The sequence below is a fragment of the Motacilla alba genome, chromosome 2 (assembly GCF_015832195.1).
Source record: "Motacilla alba alba isolate MOTALB_02 chromosome 2, Motacilla_alba_V1.0_pri, whole genome shotgun sequence".
NCBI classification, from domain to species: domain Eukaryota; kingdom Metazoa; phylum Chordata; class Aves; order Passeriformes; family Motacillidae; genus Motacilla; species Motacilla alba.
Genome location: NC_052017.1, coordinates 54,172,337 through 54,199,271, shown reverse-complemented (window position 1 = coordinate 54,199,271; position 26,935 = coordinate 54,172,337). Strand labels below are relative to the sequence as shown.

General features: G+C 38.3%; 1 protein-coding gene across 22 annotated transcripts in view; it reads left to right on the top strand.

Annotated features, from left to right (window-relative positions):
- The first annotated feature begins 1,393 nt into the window (after positions 1–1,393).
- LRRFIP2 (LRR binding FLII interacting protein 2) overlaps positions 1,394–26,935 on the top strand; it is a 55,382-nt gene continuing 29,840 nt past the window's right edge. For 10 of the 22 annotated variants that reach the window (XM_038161765.1, XM_038161701.1, XM_038161694.1 and 7 more), the window contains exons 1-6: positions 1,828–1,966; positions 10,134–10,238; positions 19,446–19,532; positions 20,174–20,224; positions 24,736–24,789; positions 25,900–25,965. In XM_038161765.1, the coding sequence (XP_038017693.1) occupies positions 10,149–10,238; positions 19,446–19,532; positions 20,174–20,224; positions 24,736–24,789; positions 25,900–25,965 (348 nt within the window). In that variant the 5' untranslated portion in view covers positions 1,828–1,966; positions 10,134–10,148. Of the gene's footprint in view, positions 1,967–10,133; positions 10,239–19,445; positions 19,533–20,173; positions 20,225–24,735; positions 24,790–24,892; positions 25,966–26,935 lie in introns of those variants that run through there. The other 12 variants (XM_038161840.1, XM_038161825.1, XM_038161806.1 and 9 more) reach the window with 5 other exon arrangements.

Here is a 26,935-nt window from a genome sequence, read left to right as displayed (position 1 = left end):
TTTTTACTTCACCTCCCTCCAGTGAGATCATCCTCTCATACTACAGAAATTAATGTGCTGTTAAAAATAACGACGGTGAGGCTATACTGTATGATCAGATGAGGAAAAAGACTGAGAGAGTGTAGGTTTTTCACACAGAAAATTATAAAATACTAATGAAACACAAGAAATACATTATACATCTGCTTTAATAGATTTAAATCGCTTGCATGTCCCTTTTTTTTTACTTTGTGCACATCCACTCGAGTTTATTTTAGTAAGATATTTGAACTCCGTCTTGTATTTTTTGAATCTTACCACTATGCTTGTAATTTTAACAGTTGCTTTTTCATTTCCATGTGACTTCCAACATACCAAATGCCATCTCCTCTAATTATCTCTACACTCTTAAGAGACACCCTGCACTTAACTACAGAGGTGTTGGAAAGCAAATTACTACTACTGTGAACCCAAGTCTATCTCACAGCAGAATCTCATCAATTTTCATGACTGTTTGTGTATAAATCGCAATATATGTGACGGTACAGTATTTTTACTGTATTTTTTTCCTTAGGGATTAGGCCGTATTTAAATTTTGATATTACAGAAGTCTGGTCGTGTTTAGGCCAGTCTATGCGAAGGTGCCAATGCCTGCAAACGATTTTTATTACAAAACTTTGTCAGATACCCATGCAGTAAAACTTCCGAAACGCTATTGTGCCATGAAGCGGTGGGAACTGGGCACACAAACAAGCACGGCGACTCCCAGCGGCCCGGCCAAGGCTGATGCAGGCGAGGCGCGCTGCTGTTCTTCAGCGGCGGCCATGGTCTCCCGGAGCTCTCGCATGCCCGTTCCCGGGGGAAGGCCAATCAAAAAAAAAAAAACAAAAAAACAAAAAAAAAAAAAAAAAAAAAAAAAAAAAAAAAAAAAACAAAAAAACAAGCCCTGGCAAAACCCGGGAACGAAGCACAAAGCAGGTAGTGTCAGACCTACCCCTACCCACCACAGCATTGAGTCAGCCGACCTGATGGATGGTAAGGGGGGGGGGCGAGGCGGAGAGCGTGCACTGCAGTACGACACACTATAGAGAAAGACGCTCCCTCCCTTCGCCGCCTGCTGAGGAAAGGATAAGCGGGGCGAGAGGAGGGCGCAGCGCCTTCGGATCGCCTTCTCGCCTTCCCTGGGCTGAAAGGCCGCCACAGGGCGCATTCCGCCACACCAGCCCCGAACTCCAGCCGCCGGTTAGGCAGCCAGGACCCTGACACCGGAGCCGGGTGGGGCGGGGCGCGGCAACGCCCTCCCCTGTTCACCGCGGTTCCCGCAGCCGCGCCCGCTCTGCGCACGCGGGCGTATTGCCCTCCCGCCCTCTCCTCCGCGGCGCCTGCGCGCCTCGCCCCCCGGCCTGTGTGGGGGCCGGGCAAGTGCGGTGGCTGTCGGTGCCAGCGTGGGTCGCGGTGTCTCCTGCGCTTCGGCTGTCGGGCTCTCTCTCTCCCTCCCTCTCTCCTTCTCCCCAGCGCCGGCCCTTTCTTCCTTCCGCAGGGCCCTGCAGGCGGTTTGAAATTTACCGCAGTCTCTCACTCGAGTTCTCGATGTGGCCGTAAGCGCTTGGCGCTGAAGGGGAGGAGGCAAGAGTGCGGGGCGGGGAAGAGGAGGGCGGCCTGGAGCGTGAGCGGCTTGTCTGCCTGCAGCTCCGGTTCCCCCAACCCCTCACGGGGAACGGTTGGTAGGGGACGGTGGAGAGGGTTAAATGAGGTAGCAGTTCCCTTGTCGTGGACGGTCGTGTGTGGCGGGCACTGTGGTTGCCCTGGGGCGGCTTTTGCCACTGTTGCCCTATCTCTGGGCGTAAGGAGTGAGGGAAGGAAGGAGCCCGAAGTGATTCCGGGATCTACGGGCTCCTCACACCCGTGGAAACGGTGGAGGGAATTGTGAAACAATTGCCCCCCGCCCTCCTGAGGCGTCCCGGTTCTGCGGCAGGCTGGCCCGCAGGTAAGACTCCCTGGGGCCCAGGCAGGGTAAGGGTGAAGGCCGGGAGGAGGAAGGGTGTCCTAGACACAAAACTCGGGCGACGAAGCGGGGCGGGAACCCGGTTTTTCAGGTTTAGAGGAGCGGCTAAGCCGGAACTCGTTGGTCAGGTCGGCGAGCAGAAGGAGAAGCTTGGGGCGGCGGTGTGCGGCCCCTTCCGTGTGGCCGCGGTCGGCTTGGTACAGGCGGACCAGGGGAAGCCGAGCCCGGCCTGGCCCGAGCCCTTCCGGCGGGCTGGTGCTGCTCGCCGGGCGCGATCCCTCCTCCTGATCCGCGGGAAGCTGCCGTGCGCCCCTTGGGGGCTGAGTGGAAGCGGCGAAATGAGGGAAATAGGGAGATGTGTTGAAATCACAGCGGTGTGTATTTCGGTGCCTTTCTCCTACTTCCTCGGAGCACGTTACCACGGCTTCGCTGTTCCCGGAACAGTAGGGCGTGCCCCTCTGCAGCGAGCTGCGTTGGGAATCGGTCGCTCTTGCTCGTGCTTAGTCGTTTGGTTTTTTAAAAATTTATTTTGGAGCACGCTGTTTTATTTTTAGTATACCCTGTTGCTATAATTATAAAGACGTTGTTGAGGGTGATAAGAGCGATGAGCACATCCATGAGTTTGGAAGGAGCCCGAAAACAGCTCCGGACTGTGATCTGCTCAATGTGTTTTAAGTGATTTTCGGTTTGAATCCTAGCGTGACTCTTTGAAGGGCAGTGTTATGTATTTCACTGATAATAAAAATATGTTGTAGATGAAGTAGTACTGTGTTGACTTCATATGATATACTCAGTGATTTTCGCATTTTTGAGAGACCTACAGGCATTTTTTGGTTGAAATGAGGAAGGTCTAGGATCAATTTTCTCCCTTCAAAGTATCATTATTAGTGTGAAACATCTCTAGAGATGTGGGGTGGGAGGTTTGCTACAAAGTGTAATATTAAATTAATGATTGTCTGAGCTCTTTAAACGTCCATTGTGTCTTGATTGTGAAATGATGTAATTAAATGTATTGTGGTCCAGAAACAGTTACCCTCTTAATATACATCTGCTTCCTTGGTTAATGTAATTGCTTAGTGATGATGTAAGAATAGATAAAAGGTGCTTTAGCAGTACAAAGTTGTTTCACGTACGTGACATAATTTTCCTATTGTTGCCTGTTACTTGGGTTTGGAGGTATTTAGCTTACTGTGAAGTCAGTCTTAGCTGAACCGAATTATTGGCTGTAACTGGAAACTTGTGAATAGAAGATAGTTGTGTAAAATGTGTCAGGTGTAGCTTGTTGACCTAAACACCGGTATTTCTTGTGAATTGATTCTAGAGGAGCTTTTTTTAAAGTCTCATTCTTTCAGAAGATGGCACAGTATTTTAATACATATAAACTTTCAGAAAGTGCTGTTTCAATTCTGTGTAGTGGGGATCTGTAGAGCTTATTAAGGTCTAGATTTTCACATAGCACAGAAGTTGGCATGTACATATACCAAAAAATCTTAGATCAGTATCATACATAATTGAATAGCTCTGGTATATAATGTAAGCAGAGGATAAGAAATAACTAATAGATTTGATACTGTATTATTTTTTGTAAGATCCTAATGTGAAGATGTGTGGCGATAGTAATGAGTTACAGCATTTTTTGTAATGCTACTGGACTGCACTAACTACTTTCTGAGAAAGTAATTAAATTTTATTATCTTAATATCTGGAAACTAGGTAATGTGTGATTGTAGGTAAAGGACTGTTTGTGTTTATGCATTACATGCCCTGCAAAATAGTTTATGTAAGTAACACTGTCTGCTTGTGAAGGTGATATTAAAGTTCACATTGCCTTGAGCTAAGCTAGCAGTGTTAGATCTGCTTCAAGGGAGGAGGTGAAGGGGTATTTCGGGAAGAAAGGTCAGGTGGCCATAGGTATTTCTAACCCTACTGACTTCGCTACCATAGCAGAGAACTAGTCAGCAGGAATGATGTCAGCTGATCATTTCCTTCAACTGCTGCTTCTTCTAAGGGGTAGTTCAGGACCAGTTCTTCCCTTGCTGCAGTAGCTTTTCTTCATTGTACTGTAACTGTAGCACGAGTAGGAAAGAGTGTAGGAGTGTATTAAATTGGTGGAGGAAAAGTATTTAAAATAGTTGCAGCTTGTTACAGCATGTGGGTTGTTACCATGGGGCACTCCATTTCACTAAAATAAAGTGGATCCTCAGTATAGCAGCAGTGTTTGGTTTTTTAATGAGCAGTGAATGATTCTTTTCCAAAATGACAGAAAGGGTACTCATTTTGAAAAAGCTGACTGTATAAAAATGATGGTTGCTTCATTTTCGAGTAAACACTTCTGGAAGATCCTTGTGGGGTTTTTTTTTTTTAATTATACATTTTCATAATTTTTTGTAGTGCTCATTTTATTACTGTCATCCCCTTATGTTTTTAAGTTCCGTTTGAATTCTTAGTTTATTCCTGGACCATCAGCATTTATAGTAGCACTGATTCTAGAAAAGTCAATTCATGTTACGCTGCTTTTCTGAGAGTTATATATGCTTTATATTGTGCCTCTAGAGATCCTCTGGTGAGTCACCATTATTAGAGCTTTCTAGATGCTGCCTGTAACTGATGATATTGTATATGTAATGTACTTTTTGCAGTAATGGTATCTCTAGTTGCAGCTGTTGACAGCTGACTGGCAGAGAACTCATACTTCATAAAACAAGTTGCCACCACTTGAAATTGCAAGATGCTGTTTTGGAATTTTGGTAATTTGCAGACTGGTGAAGCTCACCAAAGATAGCTTGGTAGGTCTGGAGGTGTTTCGTAGTTCTACAGGGCTGTAGGATGCCTTTAGTAAATGGACTGTCTTGCAATGCTTTACGTGTGCCAGTGCTAGTCAGGCACTGTTACACTTCATGGACTCATCAGGCACTTGCAGACTCTTGCAAGCTGCATAATGGCTCTTTGATTGTTTTGACTGGGGACTTTCTGTTGGTCTCTAACTTCATAACACCAACAAACTGAGGGATTTCAACTCCCTCCAAGGAATTATAATTCTATTGCTAAATAACATGAACTCATAAGAAATTGTATTTCTCAGATTGTAAAATGGCAAGTAAACTGCAAATACACTGCATTAAGGGGGTGGATTCTGCAGTTGTCTAAAGAGTAAGTTTTTTTCCTGAAAAAGCTGTCATAACCTTGTCCACTCAGAGCAGAAACTTTATGCTAACAGTTTTTGAAGTGGGCCATGATTAGAGATGAACAGCTTCTTAAAACAGAAACACTATTCATCAGCTGGAATAACTTTGCCTCCAATATAGTGGTAAGCACTGTAATCTTTTGGCAAGTTGTAACTCTATGCTTTTCTCAGTCTTTGCATTTTCCCTTTAATGTTCGCCTCTTTCACTCATAGTAGCAGCTCTTTTTTGGCAATAGTTCTTGTTTTAGTTAATATTCTGAACAAGGTTATTCTGAAGTAAAATTCCAAATGAGTTCTTAAAGTATTGCTTTAAAACTCAGTCTATTTCTTTCTCAGTGCAATAAAACCTAATGTATTTCTCTCTCTTCCTACATGCCCCTTTGTTGGGTCATGGTCACCCTGTCTTCATGCAACCCTTTTTCTTGCATGGGTGGTTTTGGACCTATGAGCAAACATTAATTGCAAAGAGAGTACCCTTGTATGGGGTCTTTCTTCTGAAGAAGACTCTTGTGTCTGTCTTGCATAATTTAAAATTTTTCTATGTCTATTTGCTTTGTATCCTTTGAAGTTTGCTTGGGCAAAGATTGAAGATCTCGCAAACAAGGTTGTGGTTTCCAATATGATTATGCTCTTCCTCAATTATGAATACAACCGTTGTAGTACTAATACTTTTGCATTCAGATTCTGTTTCTAAAAGACATTAGTTCTAGAGCAGTGCTGTTCTTCTCTGTTGTTGAATCAATTATACAGAGATGATGTCTACACAGATGAATTTTAATGATCTTGTAGTCTCACTTGAAAGAGAAAAGGGGAGTTTTGGTCTGTTATTTATAGCCTATTCACACTAAGATATCTGGGTCCTATGTATGTAATGCCAAGTATGCTGGCATACACCCAGGCATTTAGAACAGGTGGTGCCATTGGAGGTAGTGAGTGATAGGCCTGAACTTGCAGTGTAGCTTATTTTTTTTCTCTAAGATAAATCAGACTTTTTTCTAGGAAGCAAAAAAGAAACAAGGAGAACCTTTAGTCAGAAGGTAAAATGAAGAAGACTAGACAGCAAATAGTTGTGGAAGAGATAAAATGTATATATGCCTGAAGTGAAGACAAATGAGAGGGCATTTGAAGGATTTCATCTCAGGTCTTCTGTTTTGTTTGGGGACTTCAGACACTTCTGTGTTTTGGAATGAAATGCAACAGGATGTCACTTCATCGGTTGTGTAATTGTGTTACAATGTGTTACCATGCCTATAGAATTAGACATGTAACAGGCGTGAGTCAGGAATTTTTAACTGTAAATGCAGCAGATATTATAGTGTTCATTCCTTTTGTTTTTATCTTTCTAAACCATAAAAGACAATAGCAAACTGTTCTTTTTCTGATTTTATTTTGGTGTTCTCTTTAGCACCAAATGTGACAGTGTGTATTAAATTCTTTATTCTATGCTGCACCAAAATTCTTTATCCCATGCAGGAAAAAAAATTTTTCTGTAATGAGAAAGTTATTGAAGTGAAACATCTCAAAAGTATTTCTGTATATATGTGAAGTATTGATTTCTTATATTTTCCTGAGAAGTAACATAATGAGATTTTTAGTATTAGACTAGTTAGCATATTAACAATATATCTAGGTTTCTGTAGTACTGAACTTAATAACAAGAAATTAAATACTCTGACATACATCAGCCTAATTAAAAGTTAAATGGAATGGAAGAAATTGTGACAAGACCCTTGAAGAAATATTAAAACATCTAAATAAAGAAAACTTATATTGAGGTATAGTTTCAAAATTGCGAACAATAAGAAATGTAGAACCATATATTTTATTTTAGGAAGATTCTTTGGAGGTCATGCTTTGCCCAAAGTATTGTCAATTAGAAAAGGTTATTCAAAGCCTTGTCTAGTGAAGTTTTTACCATCTTCAGGGATGGACATTTCACAGCCTCTCTAGGCTGGTGTTTAACTGTTCTGTTCTTCATCTCCAGCGTCCCCTGTTTGCACATTATTTCTGCTGGAGATGTGGACACTAGATTTGTGTGTTATCTGTGCTGTTCTCTAATATGTGCTGTGCTGTGTCCAAATGCATATGCCACTGAGAGCATACCTAACAAGCTCACATTTGCACACTTCAGGTGTGTACCGACCCTCCCTGTACTGACCACCTGGTAGCTGGAGTGCAGAATCTTGCATCCACTAGGAGGGATGCTGTATTGGTTTAGCCTGGACAGACATCATGCAGTCAGTGGGGTGACTTCTGACAGCATCAAACTGGGGTTTGACTGATGCTGTTATGCCTCCAAAGTTACTGCTACTGTCACTGTTGATTTTTGGTTTTATTTCAAGAGGACTCCTTTACTTCAAACAAGTGCTTCTGTCTAATTTCCTAGCTTCTGTTTAATGTAACTTAAGCCTCTTGCTCTGTAACATGACCGGGTTTGGGCCTGTACTCTGTCAGACAGTTTTGCTTATTTGATTCACGCACACAGATTCCCATCTTCACATTTGTTATTTTTGTTATTATCCAGGCAGTTCTGTGAAGGGCGGGGCTTGGCAAGCGCCCACCACTCTCACCTGTGTCACTAAACAGTGGCCCTAAAGTTTTCTTAGTCTTTCTTGTGTTCCCAATGTCCTTAGAATAGCCTTTCTCTTTGTCCTTATCAGCCTTTGCTAGTTTTGGCTTCAGTTGAGCTTTGATTTTCTTAATTCCTCCTTGTAGGCAAAGGCAACATCTCTGTATACCTTCTGGGTAATCTGTCCTGTTCTGTCTTGTGTTTGGGCTCAGTCAGGAGTTCTGTGCTTGTTCTAGGTGAGAAGCAGGGATGGCAGGGATGCCACACTTGCCTTCCTCCAGTGACTGAGATGTAGTGTGTTTTCCTCATTGAAAGCATCAGCATCTAATTTTTATGAAATTATTACTCTGTAAATTAGTACTTCCTGTAAACTGAACATAACTATACTAAAATTAGCTATATTTTAGCTACATTCCCCAAATCAGTCTGCCAGCTAAGAGCATTTCACTGAGTTAACAAACCAAAGTTTGTTGTCTATTGGAAATGGTACGTTGTTTAGCGGATGTCAGCAAATGCAGTTCAAGTCTATGGTATGTGCAGTCATTCTGCAGTTTTTACTTATGTGGTAAATACTTTTTAAAGAAATATGGCCTTTAATGTGTCAATTAAAATAATTTTATGGTTAGTGACTTTTAGTAGCTAGATTGGATTTCTGTTCTTATATGAACCTGTTTATTGTAATAAACATTTAATGATTTTTTTTTTTTGTGGCTAGTGTATAACATTGTTAAAGCCTTCTGTAGTATGGGTAGTATTATGTCGTGTTCATGTAACTTTTAGTTTGGGCCCTGTCTGCTTTTAATTTATGAAGTCAGCCAATAAGAATTACTGAAAAAAGATGCAGATTTTTTGAGACATTCAGAATGTGGACAGCAACTTGTAGTTCTGAGCTTAAACTTTTGCCATGGAGATCTCCCAACTGTGCATATATTTATCTAAATTTACTTGAGTACAAGACATAAGTTTACTTTCTTGTTTTTAAGACTAGAAATACAGACTCTTACCAAATGGAATAGCAGTGACAATATTGAGCAGATGAAGAATAATAAAATACCTGTGGAATGTGAAGCAGAGTAAAAAAATCTTCTTGCTTGCAAGGAAAAGAAAGCAGTAATAGTATAATGTTATTAAAGGAAGGGTGATGAAAAGGGTGTAGAAGCTAAAATATAAGAGAAAAAAAAAAGTCCTGTGATGCTACTTGGTGTCTTTCAGTGCTAGAAAATACCCCAATATATTTTGGTTTTGTGATTGCTGTGTAAAAGTAATAAAGTAAAAACTTGGCTTGTACAAAAATAGCTATCACTTTGGGGTTTTTTCCCCTTCTTTCTTTTTGACTAAACTATAATCAATTACTGAGTCTTTGCTAGTTAGATCCAGTAAGAAAGGTAGTTCTTGTACCAGTTCAGTTTCAAAAGGATAGCCAATACTAGATACCTTTTAGATCTCTTCATCCTGCAAATAGAAGTTTTTATTATAAATAAGGTGTTTTCTCAAACCCTGTGTAGGATACTTACCTAGTCAAATAGCTGGACTACCACCAAATTCTAGTCTGACATTTGAGAGGACCTGGATGTCTGGAAGTAGGATTTCTTTAGGATATTTGAAAAAAAAACTTATGTAGTTGTGGTTTTTTGAGTTTTTTTGTTGGTGTCTACATGGGCTATGTTTTGTTTTGTTGGTCATTTTTATATGCTTGCAATTCATAAGAGATTTCTGGAGGAAAAGTAAGGGTATATGATGGTAGTATGTTTCTCTCTTCATTTCCCAGTTTAAGAATCTTGTTAGGCAAAAGAGGGGTTTTTTTTGTGTAAAGGTGTGTATTTCTGCTATAGTAAAACTTACACTTTAGAAGACAGCAGTTCAGTTGCATGAGAACAGCTACGTCAAAATGTAAGTAAGTCACATCTACCTACTTGGATACTTAGTAAAGTTTGTCTGCTGAGTCTTTTCTGTGTTGTGGAGAGCTCTAATGATCATGCAAGTTTAATTCTTGAACACTTCGTTGTCTATAGGGTTTTTTTTCAACATCTGTAACTTAAATGGATATATCTTTTCAGGAGTTACATGAATTGACAGAGAACAGAGGTATTCTTTTTGAGCCAGGAGCAGTTTACAGTTGTGCCTGACTTTGAAGGTGTAGGTAAACTGATGGGTTCTGTTCAGTAGAAAAATTGTATATATTCACCTTGAAGGATGCAGTGGTGTTTTGTAATGCTGCCACAAGCTTTTGTGATGAAGTTTTACCATTACATGCCAATTGCATGTAGATGTCTTAAGTATTATGTAGCTAAAGATTGGAAAACTTAGAACATTTTGGCATGTAGGTTGGTTGATTGTTTTTAATTCCAGATATTAATTAAAACTGAGCTTTGTCCTATCTGTGTTTTCAAATACAGATTCAGAGAATAAAAATGGGAACTCCTGGATCAGGACGGAAGAGAACTCCAGTGAAAGACAGATTTTCTGCAGAAGATGAAGCTCTAAGCAACATTGCCAGAGAGGTTTGCTCATTTTGAAGTGTCTTGAATTCAGAAATAGGGATGAAAGTAATCTCATTATCTAGGAAAAGTTAATTTTTATAGATGTGCATAAAAAAGTGTTATTAGCCAAAATATAACAATTAATATAAGCTAAGAGAATTATTGATCAAAAAATTACATTAACTGAAATATCAACATAGTGAGATATTAACTGTATGACTAGTGTAATCTCATAGATTTACACTTAAGCCTAGCAGCTATTTCTACAGATACTTACATGCTAACGATAAATGAAAAATACAGCTGCTATCTCAAGTGTAAAACTAAAAATCATACACATTTATGCTGTTACAGTGTGTAGTATTCTTAAGATGGTAAGTATAGTGTATTAGTATTGAATGGGTAGTTGTTGCTATTAAAATATATTTGTAATAGTATCTATTTCAAATGTGAGAAGTCAAATTTTTTCCAAATAAACTAATATGTACACTGTACCAGGAATTCCACCACCTTTAAAAAAGAGGACTGGGGGTAACCAGCAAAAAGTGCAATTAACAAGAAGTTGATACAAAGGGGAATTTTGTCCCATGGGATTTAGGCAGTTAGAATTTAGTGTCTTAGAGATGTCTGTTTGGACCAGTTTTTCTAGGTGGAAATGCTGTGACTAGGGAACAAAAGCCTTAATACTGTTTGTATAGAAGTGAATCCAGGTTCTTTGGGGCTACATTATCTACAGAGTTGCTCGCCCTAGTTGACATAAAGGAGTGCAAAATGCAGATTCTAATTGGCTTTGTAATGTAAATAGTTGTCTGTATATATGTATGTAAGACAAAGTAGGTAGATGATAGGTCTCTGAAGAGAAAGCTTATTTAGGCATTTTCAAGTGTATCTATCATAGATTGCAGGCAAAATATATGCCTTGTCATAAAAAAAAAATTAGTTGGTAACATTTCAGAAAGTTATGTTCTCAGTCACATTCTAATTCTAATGGAAGGTCTCACTCTATCAGCCAAGTCCTGTGTAGGACTCTGGATCATGTATGATCTCACTCATCAAGTTCCATCACTCATTTTTTGGCAAAAACAGTGAGTAAAAAAGAAAGAATATGGCCTGAAATTTGAGTATATGCATGCTTCCATAACATCAACTTGTCATTTAACCTAGAAAAGGATCTCAGTAGTAATGTGTAATACACATTATCTTACTTAAAATTACTGTTGGGCTTAGTTCTCTTACATCCCATCTTTTTAGAAGACATTACTTACTAGAATTGAATTGAATCCTGTAATCCACGTGTCTTCTGTGGAAGATCTTCCTAAAGGTGTTCTAGGTATTAAGACATGGTAAACAGAATATGCAGAAACAGAAGGCTGCACTCAGGATGGTCTGTGTGGTGAAACTGCATAAAAGTGCTCTGGGATTGACAGCAGTCACAAAATGGACTAGAAAGTATTGGGATTTGTAATACAAAGAACTATAATAAAGTGACTCTAATGTAGTGTATGACATTTCAAGGTGTTTTTTCTCTAAAAGTTCAGATTTCAGAAAGTGCTATTCTTATTCTTTGTTACCACTTTTAATTTGACAAAGGTGTGATTTCCTTGTTCTGTGGCATGTGTCAAAAAAAAATATGTCTTCCTTTTAGTACCAGTAAACATTGCTTTCTAGGAAATTTGGTTTAAGGAATTCTTTGGCACTGATACACTAAGTTCATTTTCATGTAGTCATTTTTCTGCACTGGTTGAATCTGATGTCATTTTAAATGAAAATATTTAATGGAAGATAAGGGCACTATTGTAAGCATCTGAGGTACCTGGTCAGACTGCTTCCTCTTTGGTATTTCCTTGATTTTTTTTCTATCTTTCCTTTGCATCAGAAAACTTTCTTCTTCTGTTAGCTGTCCCCTCCCCTTTATTTCTTGTACTTCTGTTATATAGAGAGCTCTTCAGCATCTTTTCCTTGGTTTGTGACTATGCATTGAGACAAGCATTTTTACAATGTCTGTGTGTCACACACAAATGTGCTAAAACATCAACTCTAGAGTGAATTTCTGCCTTATTCCAAGAACTTATGAGTTGCTAAACCTCTTTCTTAGGGACCTACTTTTTATACTATGGTGTATTATTTTTCCTGGCATTGAATTTCCTTGCTCACTGGAACTGAGGAAGAGTAAAGGTGATGTACATATCCAGGGACAGGGATCTGTGCATCATTTCCTGGAAGCAATGCACTCTCCTTATTTCACAGTGTCTGAAGTGAGATTACTTGTAGTTGATCAGTTTGGCAGTCTTATCCTGGTATAACAGTTTATCATGCTGTGGCGGTTTTAGTTTGAACCCCAGTTTTGTGTGGTGGTTTTGGTTCGCCAATTTGAGATTTCTCTGCCAACGTGCTAATTATTGTAGTGAGTTTAGTGCTGGCTAAATGCCAGTGCACTTACTATTAGAATATACTTACTTATTTCCTTGTGAGATAGGATTAGGAGGAAGGTAAAGCAGGCTCAGAACTTTAAAAGGGTATAAAGAAAACTCGTATTAACAGAAATTAAGAGAATAATAATAAAACCTTCAGAACACTTGTTCCCCCCTCCCTAACACTTCCTTTCCTACTGATAGTGTAAAGAGACAAAATTAAAATACACATGCTTTTTTCAAAAGCGGCAGGAGGAGGTGTAGATATATTGTCCATGTGTTCCCTGCTAGGAAATAACAGTACTCTGGGTTTAAAAGCACCCAACTACATTAAAATGGAGTAGTGACGAGTGTATTCTAATTATAGCAAGGTTAATTAGAAGTCAGCTTATCACTTAAAAGAAAAAAAGCCTATCTCATGAAAATATGGAGTTCCTTTTTATGACCTTTTGGTTCTTTCTCTAGCTTTTGTAATGGATTCTGAAACTGTTAACTTTCTAAGATTGACAAGAATAAGTAACCTGGTGTAGAAGACAGTTTCATGTATCTTGTGAAGTTTGAGCTTCCCAAAGTACAGGTAATGATTGTCTAGTGTAACTTCAGGCTCCTGGCAACATTGTATTCTCATTTGTTAAACTAAAAGACTTAACTGCTTGAAAATTCCCACGTAACTATATAAATGAAAATTGAGGTTCATGTTCTCAAGGTTATGTTCAGTCTACATTGACTACCGCTGATATGATCTCAAGATGCTTTCCCTGTGTGTTTGTTGTGGGGATTCTCTCCTTATTAAAGTCTTTTGCGAACAGAATATCATGGGCTGAGTTGTGCATCACTGCTTCACTTGTCTGTATTTTCAGACAAATTGTTCATTTTAAATATTTAGCAGTAACCTGTCATCACCATCTTTTAGGATTACATGAGACCTCTTTCTCTAAAACCAGTTTGATTATGTGAGAACAGAGGTTTCAGTCACTTCTGTGTTCTTGCATTGCCTGTGGTTCATGCTCAGATACAATGAATATCATGGCGGAGAGTGATGAGAATCTGACACATATCATCTCACCGTCCTCAACCTGTTAAACAGGAGTTTGAAGGCACAGTCAGGATTTACCATTCATGCACTTTTTTTGTGTGTTACCCTCAGCAAGTCCTCCATTCTTCAGGGCTGTGTAACTAGGTGACAGAGAACTAGAAGTTGTGGACAAGCAACATTGCAACAGTGTTCACTGGGTTTCTGCCTTGTAGAATGTTGTCGCTGTGTTTTGGTTTGGTGGGTTTTTTCTCCAGAATTGTTCTCATGACTATTTTCACTATATAGAAAGAGCATGGAAAACTCTTAAGGTGTTTTCTCACGGGAGATAATAAAGATTTATTTTGATTTAAAATTCACTTTGTGGTAGCTCAACTATGAGTAGAGTGCAGTTGTTCTTACTTTGATAGAGATGTAATGTTACTGAGTTTCCATGATAGAAAAAGCTGAGTTGAATATTTTTAGATGTTTGAGGGCTATATCATGAATTTAGAAACAGTCAACAACAGTCTTTGTCATATGAATCTATTTAAAGTTTAGTACATGCTTTTCTCTTCATGTAGGTTCAGCTTCTGTTAAGAAAACAAGCAAAGTCCCAAAGAATTCCATCCTCATGGATATTGTCTTTGTAGATGCTAGGTGATTTTTAAATTTTGTTTTGGTAAGATTTTTCTAAAAATATTTTTCACTAAATATATTCACTAAATATTTTTCAATTGGCTATTTCTATCTAAGTATTAATTCAAAGCCTTGTGTGCTTTTTTTTTTTAATAGTTAAGGATATTTTATAGGATATAAGTTATTCTATAGATTTTATAATATGTATGTGAATCTGTACAATAAATGGAAAAAGAATGAGACATCAGAAATATAGACTCTTAAAACTTTAAATCATCTTAAAACGTAAGATTTTGTTGTTTGTAGGCAACTGGGGCAGAGACATGAGAAGTAAGTGGAAGAGATTTCTGAGGAGCCATAAGAAATACTTTTGGCACATAAGTGATGGTGTTGCCTTGATTTCGTGAGACAGTATGGAGATAAGGGCAAAAAGCCTTCTGAGAATACAGAAAAACTGAGCAGCAGAAGGAATCATAGTTGAGCTAAAAGTTTGAATTGGAAGGGACCTTACAGATCATCCAATTCCAACCCCACTGCCATGGGGGTTTGGAATTGGGCACAGAATCCTTTGTTTGCTTGATGAGAAAAGGTGAAATTCAGTTGCTATACGTAGTTATCTATTAAGATTTACAGTGAACATTTTTAAAATGCTCACCGTGGTGCTTAGCCAGAATCAGCAGGATGTCCTAGAGCCGTTCCACACACCCCTGGCAGACAGGTTAGCAGCGGGTCCCGCAGCAGGGACAGTCCGTGCCCTTACCGCTGCCATCTGGTGGAGGAAGTAAAATGCTCCTTAACCGGACCTCCTGTGTTGGAAACTGCAGGACTGCATATTCCTTGGCAGAGAGAGAAACGAGTTCTATGTAATATGTATACATCGGCCCATGATGAAAAAATAATTCTGTTTTTTTCAGAGGTGAATAACATTTTAAGATAGCCTATATTTTAACCTTATGAACCTTTTTATGCTGAATGTGAGCTAATTAAAGAATCACCTTCTCCAGAATGTAAAAATTAAAAATAAAATGCTGTTGCTTTCTAGTGAATTCCTTCTTGCAGGCAAGGGAAGGAAAAAGATGCCTATCTACACTATGGAGATAGATGTTCTGCTTCTCCTTGCTCAACATGGAGGGAAGCCTCTACCATATAAATTCTGTGTTAATATCATACTGCTTACCTGGGAAAAAACGTGGTTGGTGCTATGAAGAGACTAAGAAAAATACATCAGAAAGAAGGTACTCCAGATGCAATCCTTGCAAAGGCATTCAAGTTAAAGTCTCATCTTTTTTTTCTTCTTCCTTTTTTGCCAAAAATGTTTTTGATTTAACTGAAGAACTACATGTTATCCTTGAAAGTTGAGCTAAGTTTTCAAAAGATTGTGGTAGAATACTTATTTTAAAACAAAGATGAAAAAATTGAAGAAGTAGAGATGGATTTCTAAATGACTATAAATAGCTTATAATAATTGGTTTTTAGGTGAAAATCAGGAAACTGACTGTGTCATCTCCTGGAAGAAAAACATTGTCTTGTTACCTCTGTATTTACGAAATATATACAGTAAAATAAACCAATCAAAGTGAATACTGCTGTAAGGTACTGCTTGAAAACAGCCAGGACAATAATCTTCTAGAATGAAATGCTTTTTATGCAGGTACAAGGAAACACTGGGGGATTTTTTGTTTAGGTTGTGGTTTTAGGTATCTATTTTGAAATGAGGAATTCCAGAACTCAGTGGTGAAGAGATTGCTTTGTTTTGTTACTTAGACCAGAGCTAATACCCAAAGAAATACAGGATCGGTTTAAAAACACAAATTTGTCCCAGAGTAGAAGGTAAATATGAACAGTATGAGTGTGTTCATAAAATTCTCACAAAAGAGAATTTAGAGATTTAGTTATAAATTAATAATTTATCCATTAGTCCTTTTTTTTAATCCAAGTAAATTTTCAATGACCTTTTCCTTGTTTTCCTACCCAATTTCTTTTGTTACAAAGATCTCCTCTGTAGTCTTCTATGTCCTTTTTTGATCAATTCTCTGAATAAATTCCATGCTGAATTATTGTATCATTACCTAATGGCTGTTTGCCCTCCACGTTTATAACATTCTTTCTATTTAAGCCACTAGTGTAAGTGTACCAGGTTTAAATACCTCATATCTTATTTCTTCAAGAAAATTCAGCTATCCCATTTCTTTTTATCAGTTGAAAGTTCCTTTAGGAAGCTTTTGAAATATTGTCTGAGTTGCTAGATCTTGGACAATACACAGTTGAATTTTTACTTCAGAAAAATAGAAATTTGGTATGTTATATTACTTTATAATAAGGTGCACTTCAATTAGATAATATTACAATGGATATTTATCATAATATATTTTATTAATGTGTGTCTGGTCTAAAGACTGTATAGAGAATAATGAGCAGTGAAACTGAAATCAAGACTGTAGTGTCCAGTCTATCCTTTTCTAAGACTGAACTTTGTTTAATGAAGGCTGTAGAAAGCAATCTGTATTGGCTCCCAAGCTACTATGAGCAATGAATAGGGATGTATTTGGTATGCTCTCTGAAGTCAAATACTAGTTCAATTGAAAAGCATGATAACATGACTGCCTCTACTTTTGCTGGTTTATTAAAAAAAAAAAAACAACAACAAAACAAGTAGTCTAGTGTTTCTGTTCTGCTCCTATAGTCCAAACTTTATCCAAAGCTATTGTGGCTCTACATTTTCCTTAGCAGATATTAAAAGACTATTTCAATGGAGCTGATGAAATTTTTTATTAAGGATTTGTTGGTGGTAATTTGTTTCACAACTTTCATGGGCTTTTTCAGTAAGGCAACAGAGTTAATAGCAGCACCCGGGAAGAAAACTGAATTATGGTTGTTTCTCTATTATTGTTAATTTTTCCATTTCAATCACATAGCTATGAAGACTTGTGTGACTGCTACATCAATAGCATGAAGCCTGTGCTCTAACAGATCTGCTGAGAATTAAGAATTATTTGGTATTATGGCCTTTCTAATGGTACTGCAACTTGTCTCTTGCTCTGAAGTATAATGAAGGAAGCCTGAGAGCTGTCCTTTTAGTCAGCTTGCCAAGGTTTTTGTCTTTTTTGAGATTGTGTGCTTTTTACAGGAATCTGGTTGCTCTGGTTAAAAATTAATATTAAGCCATTTCTTCAAAAAAATCTAAAAAGATAAGATTTTCTTTTTCTTCATTTTCTGGCACCCATTTTATGACATATTTGTAAATTCACTTATATTTTATCAAGGGTTTAGTAAATGATAAAAAATGGAGCTTCCCTTTTACTGTACGAATTTAAAGTTAGGTCTCTGGGTGTACGACTAGGGGAGAGTGGTGAAATGTGAATTGATTTTTAACATGAATCAGTAAACCAATTAACTTTGTATCTTAACAGTATTATCTTTGTATTAAATTTGTAACTTAACAGTAAAGCCTTGCCAGAGCATAAAGGCCAAATGCATATATCTGCAATTTTATAGAAAAAGCTAAACCCAAACTTACCAGCTCTTTGAGTCCTTTTTCTTTCTGTGCTGCATACCTGTCAGTGTGACTGTTTATATGCGTCAGAGCCATAATGGGCTACAAATGGAAGTACTTCGTCTTGCATGGTAATTTCCTTGCTTTACTTGTGTGTTATCATCAGGTAGAAAGAAGAGTAGCTTTATGCTGCTTTGAAAAAAGATTACATGATGGCAGTCAGGAGTGTTGACGCAGCCTTGGAATTGTTTTATCTGCATATGCAAAATTCTGAAAAAATAGTCTTCATGAGTCATTTGGAGTTAAGACAAACTATTTTGAGTAATAAAGCTATAGTGAGTCTGCCTTCTGTCTTGTCATTGTTTGATATTTTTGTGCATGTAGTCTAATCATAATTTGAAGTTAACCTCCCAAGTTATATACCTGATTCATTTTCCTGAAGCACAGTAAAACAGTTTTATAGGTTTCCAGTGTTTTACATAAACATTTGCTGTGACAGTGGCAAAAGCAAGGAAAACTCTATCCTTAATCCCAAATAAAAATCGATTGGATTTTACATTTTAAGAGCTTCTCTAATTGGTTGGTTGTTAGGAGTTCTGAATTTTTAGCTGCTGCTGATTCTCAAAACACTTTTAATTAACATTACATAGACAACTGGAATCTTTGGTGGAAAACCTGTCTTCAGTGGTTTAATATTAAAGAATTTGAGAGAATTTTTGTCAGCTCATTATTCAAACATGAAAAAACTGAGCTTGTGCTTTCTTCAAACTTTAGTTATATGGCAAAATTTATTCCCTCATATTCCCAGGGCTGTTTAATACCTTTATCAATGACACTGTCAGTGGGATTGAGTGTGCCCTCAACAAGTTTGCAGATCTGTGAAGCAGTTGACACAACAGAAGGATGGGATGCCATCCAGGGCCACATGGACAAATTTGGACCCATGAGAACCTCTTGAAGTTCAACAAGTCCAAATACAACATACTGCATGTCCGTCAGGGCAATGTCAGATGTGAGTCCAGACTGGGAGAAGTTGTTGTTGATGGCAACAAAGATGCTCAGAGGATTAGAGCACCTGACCTATGAAGACAGGCTGAGAGAGCTGGGGTTGTTCAGCCTGGAGAAGAGATGTATTTGGGGAGACCTCACTGTGACCTTCCAGTACCTGAAACAGGCTTATGAAAAACAGGGAGAGCGAGTTTTTTGACACAGGCAGATAGCATTAGGACATAGGGTAATGTATGGTTTTAAACTAAAAGAGACTAAGTTTAGATTAGATGTTAGGAAATTCTTATTAGGGGAGTGGTGAGTTCCTGGCCGCTGGAGCAGAGAAGTTGTGGATGTCCCATCCCTGGAACTGTTCAAGGCCAAGTTGGATGGAGCACTGAACAGCCTGGTTTAGTTGATGGCACCTGATATGGGCATTGGAACTAGATGATCTTTATGGTCCCTTCACACCCAAGCCATTGTGTGACTTTTTTAACGATCGTCTAATTCTTTTGACTAGCAATGCTATCTTTAAAGAGTTAGGTACACATGCTTTTTGAAATGTCATTCTTGATTACTTCCGTATTATGATGTTAAAATCTTAATTTGTACATGTGAAGAGATTTGAGTACTCAAACCATTATTCAAAAAACTTTTTTTAAACTTTATTTTCCATCTCCTTGTAGGCAGAAGCCAGACTTGCAGCAAAAAGGGCAGCTCGAGCAGAAGCAAGAGATATACGTATGAGAGAGCTGGAGCGACAGCAAAAAGAGGTAGTGTAACTCACCAGGAATTATTGCAAACCTTTACAAAAATTCGTAAAGTATTTTATTTCTGCATTTCCATAAGATTTTGTCTTTTATTGTAATTCAGTTTTGTACAAGTATTTTCAGCATTAGAATTGGATTATACTGAAAGGATTCACAGTAAATACCTGTTGTCAAGATCTTTCTTTTAAAAAAATTATTTAAATGGAGTAGTGTTGCTCCACAGGTTTTTTCCTAAAAAAAATTGCATTTCTTGAGAAAACCTAAAAACTAGGTTTTCAGCAGTCTGGTTATTGCATAGTTGTTGCAGTTAATTCAGGTTTTGACATTGCATGTAAAACATTGAGAATTTATTATTTATCATGATTGCACTCAAATCCATGTAATGCTCATACTTGGTTGTTGTGGGGTTTTTTCCTGTGTTAATAAGTGAAATATGCATAACATTTTTTGCCTCAATTTTATATGGTTCTCATTGTACCACAGTTTGAATTTTTGAATTGCTATTGATGTCTGCTATTATTTTGATGATTATGTGGTAATTAATGTAGATCTTTCTGAGTTTTCAATTTAGGAATCCAATCTTGTGTGGTGACTATAATTTAGATTTTAAATGTTTTGTTTGGTTTTCTTTTTACATTCTGTAGTTTTCTCAGCATTTATATGATAGAAAATGGGCTCATATCCAGAAATGGATGGTAGGCTAAAATCACCTGTTGTGCATGTTTTTGCCACTCAGAGAACTAACACAGGATTTTGGAGGAAGTAATCTACTAATGGTTTGCTGTGTGTTATTTCAAAGTGTCTAATTATGTATAAAAATATATATATACACACAGACATATATGTATGTGGTTCAATTATATGTATGTGTGTGGTTCAATTATATGTGTACATAGTCCAGCCCTCCCCTGACTGACTATTCCCTTGGTTCCTGTCACTGGTCACCACAGAAGAGATCAGTCCCCGCCTCTCTACTTCCCCTTGTGAGGATGCTCAGTACTGCAGTGAGGACTCCTCTCAGTCTCCTCCAGGCTGAACAGACAGGGTGACCTCAGCTGCTCCTTGTTCAGCTTCCCCTCCAGCCCCTTCACTATCTTGGTTGCCCTTTGTGGGGGAGTTCTCTAATAGTTTTGTATCTTACATTGTACACCCAAAACTGCACACAGGAGTTAAGGCTGCAGCAGGGCAGAGCAGGACAATCCCTTCCGTTGCTCAGCTGGGGATGTGGTGCCTGATGTACCCAGGACACAGTAGGCCCTCCTGTCTGTGTGGGCACTGCTGACTCACATTCAGCTTGCCATCAGTCAGGACCCCGTGGTGCTGCTCTCCAGTGTCTTGTTCCCCAGTCCGTCTGTATGTCCTGGGTTGACCCATCCCAAGTGCAGAATCCAACACTTGCCCTGGTTAAACTTCATATGTGTTGGAGGTTAGGATTTGTTCAATTTTTTTCTTTCTTAGGGAATTTCTCTCCCATTTGTTGCCTAAGAGACCGCAACAATGGATACTTGGGAGAAACAGAGGATGTGGCCAGGATAGGGGGAAGGGGTGCAGCTGGCTGCAGTCTCTTAGCTGGGGGGCTTTCTCTTAGGAAGTGCAGAGATACTATGAGAGTTTGGCTGGGGTGTGAGGGGCTGGGCTTGTCCCTTGCTCTCTCTCACTCTCAGGGGGTAGACAGTTGGGCTGCTGCTGCGGGGAGAATTTGTTGTCAATGCAGAGTTCTGTCGTGCACTGCTTTTCCTTACCACGGGTGAGCCTTTGCTAGTAAGAGCAGCTGTTAAATTGGGACCTTTTCAACACCCAATCTCGCTGGAAGGGACCCTCACCATCTGCTCGGGTACTGCAGGGGAAAATCCGGGACTCTGACCCCCTCTCCCTTCTGGAGGGTGTGTCTCCTGGGTGCTTGCGGCAGCTGCTTGCAGAAAGCCATCTGCTGCTGCCCAGTGCTGCTGTTTGCTGCTGCTGCTTCTGGCTTTTTGCTAATTTTAGTCCGATACCCCCTGCCCCTGACTGCCGGGATACCCTGCGGCTCCTGGAATGGCTCTGGAGTTTTGCTACACTTTTTACCACCCCAGGTGTGCCTGTCTTCCAGCCTTCAAGGTTCCTACTGCAGTCCGTTTCATCATCCAGAGGGGCACCAGGACCAGCTGCCTCCCATAAGTTTGTAAAGGAAGCCCCTTTTTATCTCTCCCGCCGGCTGTGCCGCCATTACCCACCTGGAGAGAGGCAGCTGGGCTCACGCCACAGCGCCCCCTACAGCTGCAGGGGACTCATCGCACCTGCCCTGCCCAGCCGGGAGCCAGCAGCGCCCCTGCTGGCTTTGACTGTAACTGTACCAAAGGGGAAAGTGCCTGCAGCCGAGAGAAGGCTGTTACTGGGTTTCTGGTTCTGTTTGTTGTTGCTCCCACTGTTGTTGTTTGTTTGCCTTGTTTTATGTGTATATACATACATATATATGTATGTGTATGTCTGTATATATGTATATGTATACACACACTAGTAAAGAACTGTTATTCTTTTTCCCACATCTTTGCCTGACAGCCCCCTAATGTCAAAGTTATAATAATTTGAAGGTAAGGAGGTCACATTTTCTATTCCAAGGGAGGTTCCCACCTTCCTTGGCAGGCACCTGTCTTTCAAACCAAGACACTATGGTTGGTGCTTGCCCATCTCTCTGATTCTCCCTGCTCTCAAGCTCCTCCCATTTGGTGTCATTGGCAAACTTGCTATTGCTTGAGTTCCGCGTCCAAGTAATTTATGAGGAGACCTGGGCCTAAGATGAGCCTGTGGAGCCCTACCAGTGACCTGATGCCAGTTTGATGTCACTCCATTCACTACAACCCTTTGTGCCCGACCTGTGAGCCAGTTGCTCATTCATCACATAACATGGTATTCAGCTGTGTGCAGGCCACTTTGTCTAAGAGGGATCCTGTAAGAGGCAGTATCAAAAGTTTTGCTGAAGTCAAAAAATATATAATCTACCAACTCTCCTAGGTCGCTTAGGTGGATTACCCTGTTGTATAACAAAATGAGGTTCAATAAGCAGGAGTTTCCCCTCATGAAGCCATCCTGGCTGTGACAATGACTGAATTTCCTCCAGGTGTTTTTCAGTACATCCCAGAATAGGATTTTCCATGATTTTACCCAGCACTGGAGTGAGACTGACTTAATTGCAAAGTTTCTTTAGAGGGTTCCTTTCACAAAATTTATGTGCCTCTTAAAAGAGTATATGGGAGATGTCAGGGGTTTTTCTGGCTTTTAGCAAAGTGTTCAGTGTGGGAATGTTTTGAATCACCAAGATTTAAGTAATACATGCTGAGACTAGCCATCATTTCAAATAGTTAAAACTACAATGGCAGTTAATATCTGTTGAGAAATCCTAGGACTGTCATTAGAATTTTACTTGCAAAGTTGTATTCACTCTTTACTGTCTGTTTGCCTATCTGATATTTGTGTATAGATTATTTCTCATGTTCTCAAGATCAGCATAGTTTCTGTATTTCTTGGCAGAATGTAGCTTTGACGGTTTTTTTTTTTTTTTGCTTGAGATCGAGGGTTTCCAAAACATAGTATTTGCGAGGAATCTCACTCAAAATTAATGCCACTCAACTGAATGCCACCTTCCTTTTGCAGTCCTAAGGGGCACATCTGCTGCAGGAGATTTCTAAACAGATGTGCACTCCTTTCCTGAGTTGAGAGATGTAACCTCTGTATTGGATAATATTCATAATTCAAACTTGGACTTTTAGAAATCAGGCTTGAGATACCAGCAGCGCCTATCTGTTTGCAATACGTACTGTAGTGCATAATCCTTTGACCTGAATATGTTTAACATTTAACACAGGCTTTCTGTTTTCTGATGGAATATCAGGAAGAGACTTGTTACCCAGCAACTAGGAGGAATCTTATATAAGTAGCAAACTTTCTTGCCTGCTGCAGATTGTTACTAAGAGGTACTTGTCCATTTAGACCAGAGATACAAAGAATATTTAAAATAGGCAATGATCTAACTATATTGTGTTGAAAAGTTAAATAGCTTGAGCATTAATTTTAAACCTCAAAACAAACAGTATAGAGAGGAAGACTAAAATGTCATTATGAAATGAACCTACACTTCCCCCATGGCAATTCTCTGGCAGAGTTTTAAATAGGCTTATTGAATACTGAATAGTTGTAAAATAGTTTTAAACAAATTAATGTATCCAGTGGAAATGCAGATGATAACCATGTGACCATAAGCAATAAGAAATCTAGTCTTTAGATACCCATCTATGATCTGGAGACAAAGCCTTTAATTCTATAAATAACTGGCTTACAATCCTTAGAATACTTCAATATGTTGAAAACTGTAGGAAATAGGTAAGTTAAGGAACAATTCCTACTTTTAAAACTGTATTGTAGCCTCCAAATGGGATAGTTTTAAAATTAAGGCTATTCTTAACATGTTTTCATACTGTAACAATTTGAGGTGCTTGTGGTGCGTGAAATACATTTTGATTTTAAATTAGTTGTGGCTTTTGTCTTGGTTCTTTCACATATTCTCTTGTGTGAACCAAAATGAACGTTCTCTCATCTTAAACAGAAAAAAAGATATTAAGGTGCCTTAACTAGTTGTCATCACTCAGATTTTGAGTTTGGTTTATTATTTTCACTGTCACTGTATAGCAAAACTAGCTGTTGAGCTTAAAACTGGTCAATTTGCTTAAGAAGCTTTGTTCCTCTAATAGAGAAAAAATGCAAAATATATATATAAGGCAACTGAGAATAGTAATTTCTATTAGGGCTCAAATAACTTTGTAAATTACTTAAAATCTGAATGTAGTAATTATGTGGTACATTTCTTACTAGTGTACTTGAAATTTTGTAAAGCTCTCTATTTTTACTTTTATTTCTTAATTTAAATAGTTCTGTGCTTTTTTCTGAATTAATATATTAATCATAAGAAAGGCTAACTGACTACTGAACACTAACTATTAAGTATATTAACCTGCCTTACTTATATTCCCTAATGTGATATCTTGGCGTACTTACCCAATCAGGTGAAATGAGCTCTTCTGACTTGAATGAGTTTACTTGCTGCCATGGATTATTCAAAATGACACATAGCATTAAAAGTACTAACAGCATGTTGCTGACTTTGGCTTCCTGGTATCGTGTCAGGAATTTTTTTCCTTCCTTATGAAATAACTCTGCATTTGTTCTTTCTCAGGAAGATGCAGAGAGGACCAGATACAATCACCAGTCCAGTCGACATTCACATTTGGTTTGTGTTCAAACTGTGTACTTTTTCTTTTTGATCATAGCCTTCAGAAACCAAACCAAAGGAAAAAAGGATTTGGGTTCTGGTTTCTTTTTCTAATGGAGAGGATGAAGCTTCAAGTCTCAAGTATTTGCAGTTTTAGTCATTCAAAGTCACATATAATGTTTAAGTTCATCTGGTGTTTTATTTCCATCAACGCTAAAAAGGTAGTTTATTTTTGTGTTTCAATCTTCCAGTCTTTTCTTGCACTTTGAGCATTACTGTGTGTCTGTAGTATTTGTGAAAGAAAAGGTATCAGTACTTTAAGATACAATTTAAAGAAGAATTTGGTAGGATGCAAGATTTTCTTTCTTGGAGAAGGTGGGACTATATTATTCATTAATGGCAAAATATTAGCTGAATGATGTAAGGTATCCCGAAGACTGCTAACAGAAATACTTTTTGTATAGGCACTTTTATATAATCTTTAGGCCATAAATATATTGCTAAAGAACAGTTTTGTTGAGGTTAAATTAACATTTTCCTGGTCTAGGATCTGCCTAGAAATCAGCTGGTCATTGATCTGGGTATACAGGCCAGCAAAAGAACAAATTACTAAAATGAAAGGGTTGGTTTTATGTATTTTGAAAGCTGTTTCTTTGTGTGACCTTAAAAAAAGGTGATTGTCACTTGCTAAGAGGTCTTTGCAATTAAATGTAGTTTCTGATTAACTGAATTTTGTGTGATGTCATGCAAGTCCTAGTGTTAAGTATTTCTGCAATTTGCTGCACAGGTATTTTTACCAAATAATTTTGAACAGTAAATGCTTTATCAAGAAAACATGTAAAATATGCTATGTGCAACTCCTAGAAACTTGTGAGCTGGTATAAATTTGCTCAGATCTGCTCTTCTCTTGGCTGACATAGCAAATATGCTAAGATGGAGATAAAGTAATTGACTGTAGTCTAAACAAGAGGGTTTGAATTGGGCAGATAACTAAGCTCATTTTTGGAGGGCTTACTTAGAATTTCTTTGATGGCCTTGGTTATTTTCTGTCATTCAGTGAAGAGTAACAGAATTAAATTTAAAATTTTATTTCATATCTTAATGTATTTTTATAATTTCATTCTCAAGAGTTCCTCAGATGCCAGTTTATCTCACAGGAGCAGGGCAAGTACCTCCAAAAGGAGAGCTTTTGTGGTGTGTAAATTGGAATGAGAGTGCTTTTTCCTTAGTGTGATGTGATCACATTGTAACATTTTCTGTGTCTACTTACCAAAGCAGTAGTTTGGCGAAAGCATGCTTATAGAACATGGTATTAATGGGACTGCTGCAATGATTGATGTAATCAAGTACTTTGTGATAGCAAATGTGAGAGCTGAAAGAAAGAACACTTGCAGGTGTGGAGGGAATTAATCTCTTCAGTTGCTCTCTCCCAATGTCCCCAAGAGAGAAGTAAAATAAAATGGATAAGGTTGTCCATCAGCCTTGACAGGTACATTGAAAGTTTCAACAGGAAACATTTTTATCTTTTATGTTGTGATTTTAGAACAACAGACAAGGCTGAAATACAGAAATTTTTGCCTTTTCAGTAATGGGTATTTCTGTATATTTGTGGTATTCCTAGTTTAGGCAAGTTAAACATTTTTAATTAGACTGTTAAACCTTTTTTAACTATTAACAGTTTAAGTTAAGTGTCAGGATGATAAATGTCTGAGTGATCTGTCTTCATTTTCTGACAGCAAGTTTGCTTATTGGAGGTAATAATTAGAGACAGAAATTGTTTTGAAAAAATAAATAGTTAATTTAAACTGATCCAGTGACTTATGGGTCCTGTAGGTAATACTTTTAGTAACACAAAAAGGACCATAGTCTATAAATTACATCTACAATATTTAAATATCTTTTAATATATTGTTAATACTGGATGTATTGGAACTATTGAGATAATATGAATACAGTATGAAATAATATTAGCTAAATCTGGGCTATATTAACTTGTGAACAAATATAAAATCTAAATCTGGGGAATTTCTGGTGTTAATTTGATGTCTAGAAGAAATTTTCAGATGTAACAATAGACAAAAATATTTTTTCTTGAAATCCTCTCATTACTCCTCATTTTGAAAATTATACTGGGCAATACTCCAGCATGCTACTACTATATAAT